Source organism: Xenopus laevis, chromosome 1S (genome assembly GCF_017654675.1).
Source record: "Xenopus laevis strain J_2021 chromosome 1S, Xenopus_laevis_v10.1, whole genome shotgun sequence".
Classification (NCBI taxonomy): Eukaryota; Metazoa; Chordata; class Amphibia; order Anura; family Pipidae; genus Xenopus; species Xenopus laevis.
Window position 1 is genome coordinate 145,272,892 of NC_054372.1, and position 11,026 is coordinate 145,283,917.

Consider the following 11,026-nt stretch of genomic DNA (forward strand, 5'->3'; position numbering starts at 1 on the left):
CCATGGTCTTAAATATTGTTTAAGTTCCACGTCTCCATTTGTCTTTTCTCTAGGTCTGCTTGGGGGACACAGGGACAGTGGGGTATAGCTGGAACCACTAGGAGGCAGGACACAATAAAAAAATAGAAACTTGACCCCTCCTCCTCCTGCTATACCCCTCCTCTGTAGGCAGAGACACTCAGTTTCGTTGTGTCCTCAGGAGGTTAGGACCGTCTCCTGCATTCAGGAGTATTTTACTATTTATTTTGCTCTTTTATTTTTATTTCATTACAATTCTTCACATGATATGGAGCTGGACAGCTACACTGAGTAGTCTGATCCATTACTTGAGGATGTCACCGGGGTCTCTTGTGCTGTGCACTGACCATCCAGCATTGATTCCCTCCCTCTGACATACAGAGAGAGGATGCGCTGGCCGGGACACAGGGCTGAGGTATAGCCAGGTTCATCCTGTTGCTCAATCCTCCTTATATGCCCCAAGGATCCCTACACTACAGTCTGGGAACTCCTGCCGTGGCTCATTTAAGGTAAGCATATATCCTTAATAGCAGCCTATTCACTCTCTGAGCCCCCTCCCCCCTGCACAATCCATCTGCCTTGCACAGCAGTATAGGAGACTTTGTTGCAACCTGCAGGTCACTAGTTCAGACCCAGGCAGTATGTTAATCAGCCTCCAGCAAACACACAGGCACTTGATAAAGGGCTTCTGGCCTGAAACATGTTGTGTGCAATAAAGAGCACCTAGCAGCAAGGTCTGCCTTTTCACTTGCTTTCTCTCAGTACTCTAGCTAATTAGTTAATTTCCTACACCTGGAGCGGGTGTGGCTTACTGAGATAATGAGCACAGCTGCCAAATCATCTCTACAAATTGTCCAGAATGGGAATGGCACTTATGTTAACTACTGTCCTCACTGTCAGCAGCACAAGTGAGTTATTGTGGGCTTAGCACCAGTTGTGCCTCACTATTGCCCTTCACCAGGGCTGTCTTTCACTCTACCTGGGGAGGCAACGGCTGGGGCAGATTTTGCACTTACTGTACATGCACCCTGTGCGCAACCCAAAAAGTGCACGCCAGTGCCTTATGCACCATTTTTCTAAGGCGTGCGTCTGCACCATATGTCACTGCTAGGGGAGGGGCTATTCTTACAACAGGGCAGTACTTCTGACACTGTGGGGTTTTTAGCTATTGCCACAGGGCAGCAGGCTTTGTAATTACTGCCTTATCAGCCTTTACTCCCCTCCAAGGCTTTACTCCCAGCAGTACCATGGGGAGGCATTTTCAGTTTTATATATATAACCTACATTATATATATTGTTAACTTAATTCCTCTCTTACAGGAACAGCTTGTGTACACCATGTCTGAAGGTACAGGTGATAACCTTTTTTCCAGGCCAGCAACTACTTCATCGGTTAAGTATTTAGCTTGTGCCAAATGCCGCATCTGGTCACAAGGACCCTCTGTGTTCCACGTGCAAGCCACCTGATGCAGTTTCGGAAATGTCAGAACTCCGTCCTCAGGTAAGCCAAGCCTCCCATGGGGACCCATCAGGCCAGCCCTGGGACTCCACCACCCTGGACCCCCAGCCTCCCCCAGAATGGGCATCTAAGCTTGCCGCCGGCATTCCTAAATTGGTGGAGTCCCGTGGCTAGATAAGCCTCGGCCTAAGCCTCCAAAATGTAGAGCCCCCTCTCCTTCCGAGGATGAGTGTGAGGCGGAGTCCATCATTACTTCATCCCTGCCACCTGACTCCGAGGAGGATCCGGCTCTGTCTGATGGTGAACTATCTCACAGTTCCGACCCAGAGTAAGGGGAATCCCCCCAAACTGTCCTCCGAGGCTATTGATTCCCTCATTTCAGTATTAGAGACCCTTCACTTAAAGGAGCCTGAACCTAGTTGCAGTACCTCCTTGTTTAAGCGCCGCAGCAGGTCCTCACCTTCCTTTCCTCTCTCATGCTCAACTCGAGCAAATTATACAACAGGAATGGTTCAAGCCAGAGGGATGTTTCCAGGCTAACCGCCGTTTTTCTCAAACTATATCCTTTTCCACAGGAACTAACGGAAAAGTGGACCTCCCCACCTTCAGTGGACGCGCCTGTCTCTCGACTATCTAAGGACACTGCTTTACCAGTTCCTGATGCAGCCTCCTTCAAGGACTCCATGGACAAGAAGCTTGAGGGCATTCTAAGTTCCCTCTTCTCTGCTTCAGGTACCTCCCTTCGGCCTGTTCTAGACTCGGCTTGGGTAAGTAGAGCCGTCCAAACTTGGTCGGACGCCTTATGCCGAGCGATTGCCACAAGGGTCCCCCGTGAAGAACTCGCTCATTTGGCCTCGCAAATCAAGGAGGCTGACTACCTATGTGAAGCCTCCCTCGATGTGCTACAGGTGATTAGCAGAACTTCAGCCGACTTGACTTGTCGGTATCGGTTCGCAGATCTCTCTGGATGAAACTGCGGACTTGTCTTCAAGAACATCTCTCACGACACTCCACCACCTGCAGAGGACGCTTCAGTGGAATGTCCAGGCCATCCTGGCAGTCCCGCAAGTCCACGTCTGCATTACTCACCCCTACTTCCCTTCAGCGACTCAGCCGTAGGGGGGGGGAGACTTTGCAGGTTTGCCGACTCCTGGAAGAATCTGACTCAAGACGCCTGGGTACACAAGGTCGTGAGTCAGGGCTACCACCTAGAATTCGCTTCTCTCCCGCCCCGCCGGTTCTTCATGTCCAGATATCCTCAGGGGCATCAAAAGGCTCAGGCGCTGCACGACGCGATCGGCAAGCTTATCCGTTCAGAGGTCATCATCCCTTTTCCGACTGAGGAGAGATTCCGAGGCTATTACTCAAACTTGTTTGTAGTTCCCAAGAAGGATGGATCTGTTCGGCCAATACTGGACCTCAAGGAACTCCATACTTTCATTCGACCGCGAAGGTTCAAGTTGGAATTCCTCAGGTCTGTCATCGCGGCCCCAATTTTCTGTCCCCATCAGAGATTCTTGCGATTTGCCTTCCAAAATCGCCACCTCCAACTCACAGACCTTCCCCTTGGCCTGAACTCGGCCCCTCGTGTCTTACCAAGATCATGTCGGTGGCCACTGCTCTAATCCGCACCAGGGGGATCTCCATAACTCCTTATCTGGACGATCTCCTGATCAAGGCACCTTAATTTGCAGTGGCCCAGCAGGCGTTGCACTTTACCATGGTTCGATTACAGGAGTTTGGTTGGTTCATCAACCTGGACAAGTCCTCGTTAACCCCAAGCCAATCCATGGTCTTCCTCTGGATGCAGTTCAACACCCAGACACAAACTCTCCCAGTGACAAGGTCCAGCATTTGCGGACCCTCGTGCGGTCTCTCCTCTCGAAGTCCCACACCGCGAGATTCTACATGAAGGTGTTGGGAGTCATGGTTTCGATGATAGAATCAGTTCCCTTCACCCAACGTCACCTCAGGGAGTTTCAGTGGAATATTCTTGCGGCCTGGAGGCACAAATCCCTTCTCCTGGAATTTCGTTTATCCCGCAGGACTCGAGTCTCTCTTCTCTGGTTGATGCAAACCAGTCACCTGACCAGGGACAGACCCCTAGGGGATCCACAATGGTGACTGCTCACCACAGATGCAAGCCTCTCCGGTTGGGGAGCAGTGCAGAGGGTCGGTCAGCGCAGGGTCGCTGGTCTCTATCGGAACAATGTCTTCACATCAACCTTCTTGAGATACAGGCAATCCGACTCGCCTGTCAGCCATCTTCATTCCAGGTCTCTTAAACTGGGAAACAGATTTCTCAGCAGACATCCCTAGATCCCTGCGAGTGGCCTGTAAAGGACAACATCTTCCTCAAGATCACTCAAAGATGGGGGACGCCAGAGGTCGATCACAATCGTAAAGTTCCTCTCTTCTTTGCAAGGTCCAGGGACCCTCTGGCGGCAGACGCCCTCACCTCTCCCTGGGACTTCCATCTTGCGTTCATTCCAAGAAAGATCAAGAAACTTCAGAGAGAACTCATACTCTCATCCTCCAACATGGCTCTGTAGATCCTGGGTCTAGGATCTAGTACATCTCTCACTAGAGGAACCTTGGCCTCTCATCCTGGACCTTCTCTCTCAGGGTCCAATCCTTCACCACTGTCCTGCCACCCTCAATTTGATGGCGTGGCTACTGAAACTGCGATTCTAAGATGGAAGGGGTTCTCTGACACTCTCATTCTACCATGCGTGCAGCCCGCAAACCGGTCTCCGCCAAGACGTACCATTGGGTCTGGTTCACTTACCATTGGTGGTGCCAATGTAATGGTTTCAATTCACTGAAGTTTTCCACTCCACTCCTTCTGGCCTTATACAGGAGGGACTGTCCCTGCACATGTCCCTCGGATCACTGAAATCTCAGTTTTCGGCACTTCCATCCTGTTCCAAAGAACTCTCGCCTTGTTCCCAGATGTTAGGATTTTTCTTCAGGGAATGGCCCACATAAAGCTCCTGGTACTTTCACCGGTGCCAAATTGGGACTTAACCCTAGTCCTACGTGCCCTGCAACATGCTCCCCTTGAACCCATGTATTCTATTCCACTTCAGTGGCTCACATGGAAAACAGTTTTTTCTGCTGGCTATTGCCACGGAGAGTATCTGAGATCTCTGCCCAATCCTGTAGGTCTCCTCTGTTGACCTTCCGGAACGACATGGCAGTACTTCATACTTCTCCCTCTTTTCTTCCCAAGGTGGTTTCCACTTTCCACCTCAACCAGGAAATTACGATTCCTACCTTCTGCCCATCCCTTTCCAATGCTAAGGAAGCAGCACTGCACACCCTCGACCCCGTTAGGGCCCTCAAGTTTTACCTGCACCGGGTTGAGGACATCCGTCTATCGGACTCCTTGTCCTTAGACCACCTTATCCTGATGGATAAAGCAGGCCATCCAGAGATCCTATTCATCACAGGGTCAGGTTCCCCCAGATCAATCAGGGCACATTCCACCAGAGGGCTTTTCGAAAATAAGCCTCAGCGGAACAAGGCTGCAACGTGGACTTCGATCCATACTTTTGCCAAATTTTACCAGTTTGGCACCTTGTGGCATCTGACACCCACTATGGCAGGAAGGTACTTCAGGCTGCAGTGGCTGGTTCCACGTAGGCCTCTACTTCCCGCCCTAGATTCAGGGGACAGCTTTGGTACGTCCCCACTGTCCCTGTGTCCCCCAAGCAGACCTAGAGAAAAGGAGATTTTGTGTACTCACCGTTAAATCTCTTTCTCTTCAGTCGCTTGGGGGACACAGGGCTTCCCTCCCTGAATAGAGGCCTTCTCTTGGCTTCAGACTGTTCTTCTTGTAATTAGTTATCAGATTTTCTGTTGATTATTGATAACCTCCTGTTTCTCCTTTGGTACGAACTGAGTGTCTCTGCCTACAGAGGAGGGGTATAGCAGGAGGAGGAGGGGTCAAGTTTCTATTTTTTTATTGTGTCCTGCCTCCTAGTGGTTCCAGCTATACCCCACTGTCCCTGTGTCCCCCAAGCGACTGAAGAGAAAGAGATTTAACGGTGAGTACACAAAATCTCCTTTTTTACTGTAACTTCATGTGTAGTGTGTATCACTATAAAGCCACCTGCACTACTACTTTTTTTTAATCTGAAACTGCATTGGTCCTGTTCACACAAGTCAGATCTGACATCTTGCACAGAACTCACATCTTGAAAAGTGAATTCAAATCTCAGTACAATTAGACAAGTTTCCAATCATCCCAGAGTTGCAGAATACCATATATTTATGGCAAGTGGAAACTCACCATTTGCAGTTAGATTTGAATGCAAGTCAAGGGATACAAGTGCTTTTTGCCCCTGCAAGCCCTGCATATGATTTAAATGTATGTTATTGATAAAACTGCAATGGAATGCAAAACTCAGAAGGTAATGAGATGTTAAAGGGGTTGTTCACCTTTAAATTATCTTTTAGTATGATGTAGAGAGCGATATTCTGAGACAATTTGCAATTGTTTTTTATTATTTGTGTATTTTCAGTTATTTAGCTTTTTGTTGAGCAGCTTTGCAGTTTCTGCAATCTGATTGCTTGGTTGCAAATTACTCTAGCAACCAAGCACTGATTAGAATAAGAGACTGGAATATGAAATGGAGAGACCTGAATAGAAAGATGAGTAATAAAAAGTAGCACTAATATATTTGTAGCCTTACAGAGTGTTTTTAGATGCTGTCAGTGACCCCCCCTCATCTGAAAGTTGTAAATAGTCAGAAGGCAAAAAATTAAAAAACTATATAAAAAATAAATAGCTTAGACCAATTGAAAAGTTTCTTAGCATTAGCCATTCTATAACATGCTACAAGTGAACCACCCCTTTAAGGCAATTTGAAATGAATTTCAGTGTCTGAATTGCTTCCTTTCTTTTTGTGTCTCTTAATCTATTTTGTCTTATCCTTGCAGATCTGATTGCAAAGCTAGAAAAGCACAAAGCAGAGGAGGAAGGATCGGACTCCTCAGAAGAACCGCAATAACTATAACAGGTCTCTAGAGATCTTTTTGTACATAAATCATTGTTTTTTCTATTACAAGGTGAAATAAAAGGTGGGGAATTTCAGGCTTCATTGCAGACTCATTGCTGCTCAATTTGAAGTAGAATTCATGCTACTTTATTAGCAGGACTGATGCAGTCACTTGAACCTGCCAGTGATATGTGTCTACTTGTTGTAAGTTAGATTAGCATCCCGTAGATGCAGCAGCCATGTTTGTGTGTATTCTCTTCTTTAAAGGAACATTGGTGAGGCGGTTTTACACATTGTTAATCAATAACTGATTGCGGAAATGCTAAAGGTTAGCCTAGTTGGAATGAGATGCAAGTAATTTATATAGTGCTGTATAGACACTCCATAAGTGTAAAGTGTCATATTTCACCTTCTAAAGCAGCTGTGGGAGGGGGGTCGGCGACCCTGTAAACTGTTCTAAAGTGATACATTTATGTGTTACATTTATCTTTGTCCCTGCTAGCAGAATCCCTGAGTTTCATTACAGGCAGATGTTAGAATTGATACAATAGTTGCCAATACTCCAGAGATGCTGCTGAGAAATGTATCAACTAAATGTTGCAAAATTGTAACAGTTCAGAGTCTGCACCTGAAATACTGAGCTGTCAGACTCAAACACCAGAGACACGAACATTCAACTTTAAACTTAGGTCACATTCACCCATCACTAGTTATTACCAGCCAAAGCTTGTAAGAGATGGTTTAAAAAGCAAGTTACATGGGAACAATTCATTTCCATCTATTTCATTTCACTTTCTACTAATTCAACTTAATATACCCTTTTACTAAAGTGCCGGGGACATGAGTTGGGTAAAAGAGATTTCAGCCTCCCAACACTGTAAAAACAAAGCTGTGGTTGTCAATACAGTGAGTGCTGATCCTTCTGACTCTCTCTATCTATCTATATATCTATCTATATACACACACATAAAGCACTGCGTATCTTGACAGCGCTATATAAATGACTAGACATTAAGCCCGTTAAATTAACGGGCGCTAGAACATATGTAGAAAAATCGCCAGAGACGGTCCGTGGGGCACATGCGCAGTAGCGCAATCCCACGGACACAGGGACTGGTATTTTATATTGACTGAAAATGCTCCATGTTTAATGTGTTGTCTATTGCTCCATTTACATTTGAAAATCCCTATAACAGACAGCAGGGTCAGTGATCACACCGCTGCTTGTGACAAATGGGCCGACTCCCTATTCTCCCACTCAACACACGTCCGACACCCCCGGCTCAGAATTGCTGACCACCTCTAAAAAATTGAAGTTCGCTGGGCGAATTGCTGCCTTTAGCAAGGAATCAGTATGTGGATAATCTCACGTGTCCCGGCCTCCCCTCCATTTGTACACAAACCTGCTGCTGCTGTCAGCTCTTGCTGTATGGAGCCCTGCCGGAACTCGTGATCTCTCCTACTCCGTATCTTGTTCCCGGTCCTCCGTCTCCTCCGGCTGCGGCCATTCGCTTATTCATAGGACCCTGTTCGTGTCACTCTTGTCCCGAGGTCCCCCCCGACTGCGCCCTCACTAACACGACTGTCTGCAAGAACTCCCGACAGGCACCGCTGAGCTGCACAGCGCTCTCCCGAGACTAAAGCAATTCACACTAACACGACTGTCTGCAAGAACTCCCGACAGGCACCGCTCAGCTGCATAGCGCTCTCCCGAAACTAAAGCGATTCCAGCAGAAGTGGGGAAAAATGCACGGTTAGCTTCCGTAACCCCCTTTCGGTCATTCTGGCCATTTTTTCAGTGCCGGGGAATTCATGTCAGCGCTGGGGCAGGAACCTGTGCCGTTCCCTGGTGCAGCAGCCACACTCAGACACTTGTTGGATTCACTGCGGGTAGCCAATGAGAATTCAGGGTACCAGTCCCTTATCTCTGTTCGGCGCCGGCTGGGCTGCAGCATATACGCAGCTCTCGCGAGACAGTTGGGAGGTATGCGCCAGAGACGGTCCGTGGGGCACATGCGCAGTAGCGCATTTCCACGGACACAGGGACGGACTGGACGCAGAGACACTTGGATTTTATTATATAGGATGATGATGAAATATGCTGACCTAACAATACACTCACATTTTTATATGTACAGTTGTGTTGAGAATAATAATTGTGTTGTGTATAAAGCTCAAAATAGCTTATTTCCATACACACAAATGCACTGGAACACTGCACATTTTATTCCAAATCAAAATATGAAGAAAAAAAATATCAAACTTATATTATGTCTGCATTCTTCTTTACAAACACAAACATTCACTGTATAAACTGAAAATGATTTTGCTTTCCTTTGAATGACTGAACTAATATTTAGTTGTATAATCAGTGTTTCTGAGATCTGCTGCACATCTGTGTTACATGGAGTCCACCAACTTCTGGAACCTGTTACATTCCACAATTCTTCTGCATTTCAATTCTTCTGTATTTCAGAAACAGCACCCCTAAAAATTTCTATTGGATTAAGGTCTGGGGATTAGGCTGGTCACTCCATAACATCAATCTTGTTGGTCTGGAACCAAGATGCTGCTCATTTACTGGTGTACTGTGGCTTGAATTCAATGTTTGGGGGGTCGTCTCTGAGCTCCCATAACCGCAATGCTTATCTAAGTCCGTCGCTTTCGGTATTTTGTACCTTTCTGATATCGGGGTTTCATGTACGGAGCGACTGTATAACAGGAATATAGAGCGGTTTGGTCCAGGTCTGTGGTAATGTGTGTGCGCTTGCTTCCGGGGCTGCAAAATGGGGGAGAGCCTGGAGATGAGGGGTCCCTGTTTGCTTTCAGGTATTCTGTATAGATGCCAGTCTGGTGTGTTGCAGGATTTAAATCAAAGTGTTATTACGAGCTGAGAATGGAGCTCTTTTAAGATGCGGCCATATTTTTTTTCTTTATACGTTTCCCTTCTCCAATCAACTTTTCAATCAAAGTATGCTGTTCTTCTGAACAATGTCTGGAACAACCCATTTTACTGATGCACTATAATCAGCATGTACAACATTTGCTCTTTCCTTCCTTAAATAAGGACAGTAATTGACAGCTGTTTTTTTCACACAATGAATGAGCTCACTAATTGAACTCCACACTGCTATTATTTGGAACAAGTTATTGTTATTTTGAACACTTATTATTTGGAAGAAGCCTCAATAAATGATTCAGTTACACACAATCAGCAGCATGTCATGACTGTTGGGTTTCTATCAGTGTCGGACTGGGGAACCTGGGGCCCACCAGGAAACTTGATTTCAAGGGCCCGTACCTCCGGGGTACCACATATTTGGTGAAATAAATTGGGTCAGATTCACTCATCACTACAGTGAAACTTAGCTTTAGGAGGTAAAAATAAACTTTTTTTTTTATCCCCACCCCAGTAACAAACTGGACATTAAAACATTTTTTAAAATAACTTTTTATTTTTATTAGTTAATTTGTGAAAGTGGAGCTCCCTGTTCATTAAAGGGGTTGTTCACCTTTAAAGGGGTGGTTCACCTTAAAGTTAACTTTTAGTACTTTATATATTTGCCTTTTTCTAGCTTTCAAATTGGGGTCACTGACCCCATCTAAATTCAAATGCTCTGTAAAGCTACAGATTTATTTTCGTTGGTTCTTTGTTTTACTCATCTTTCTAGCCAGTCCCTCTCCTATTCATATCCCAGTCTCTTATCTGCAATCAGTGCATAGTTGCTAGGGTAATTTGGACCCTAGCAACCAGATTGCTGAAACTGCAAACCGGAGAGCTGCTGAATAAAAAGTCAAGGAAGAGGCAAATAATTATAAATAAAAATAATAAAAATTTTAATAAAAATAATAACCATTCTATAACATACTAAATGAAAAGTTAACCAGGGTACTGGTTCTCCAATCAGATCACACAAGAAGCAACAGTGACTGTCATCTGCAAGCTCATTTTATCGTGACCTAAAGTTGGCCATACATGGGGAGGTCTAAGCTGTCAATTAAGCTCCTTCAGACCCAGATGGCAGCTTCTCTGTCATTATATGGGCCCTTCCGAATGGATTCTCCGATAGATTGCAAGCTCTCTTATTCTATTTAGCTATTTTAAATACTTGACAAAATGTAGTTATTAAAACATATTTTTATGGAATAACCTTACTGTTAGGGTCTTTACAATACATAAATGAAGGCTGTGCATTTTGTTTACAAATGCCATAATGCAAGAGAACTTCAGACGGTTGCTAACTTTTCTGCAGGGAAACAATCATACTTTCAAATGGCAGGGGGAGTCCCCCCTCACCTTACTTCCCAGAACTCAAGCAACTTTGTTTGTTTCCCTGTAGAGCAGTCGGCGACCATCTAGAGATTCGTATCTGCAGACCCAGTGCAGTCTACATATTCTGATTATTAATCAGTCTTGCTGTATAGGTAATACCATAGGTCATGTTTTAAATTATTGAGGGCTGATAAATCATTCCCAATGCTAACATTATTATTTATTAAGGTCTGAATGTTAAAAAAAAAGTGTTTTTTCACTAGAAAGCACAAA

General features: G+C 45.5%; 1 protein-coding gene and 1 long non-coding RNA gene across 2 annotated transcripts in view; both read left to right on the forward strand.

Moving 5' to 3' along the window:
- rnf113a.S (ring finger protein 113A S homeolog) overlaps nt 1-6,578 on the forward strand; it is a gene marked incomplete at its 5' end in the record, with an annotated part of 16,406 nt that extends 9,828 nt beyond the window's left edge. Inside the window, 1 exon segment of the mRNA NM_001093618.1 lies at nt 6,422-6,578. Coding sequence (NP_001087087.1) covers nt 6,422-6,492 — 71 coding nt within the window. The 3' untranslated portion in view covers nt 6,493-6,578.
- LOC121399490 lies at nt 152-2,468 on the forward strand. The gene is made up of 2 exons (XR_005965073.1): nt 152-527; nt 1,339-2,468. It is a non-coding gene; the product is annotated as an uncharacterized LOC121399490 (long non-coding RNA).
- Nucleotides 6,579-11,026: the final 4,448 nt, after the last annotated feature.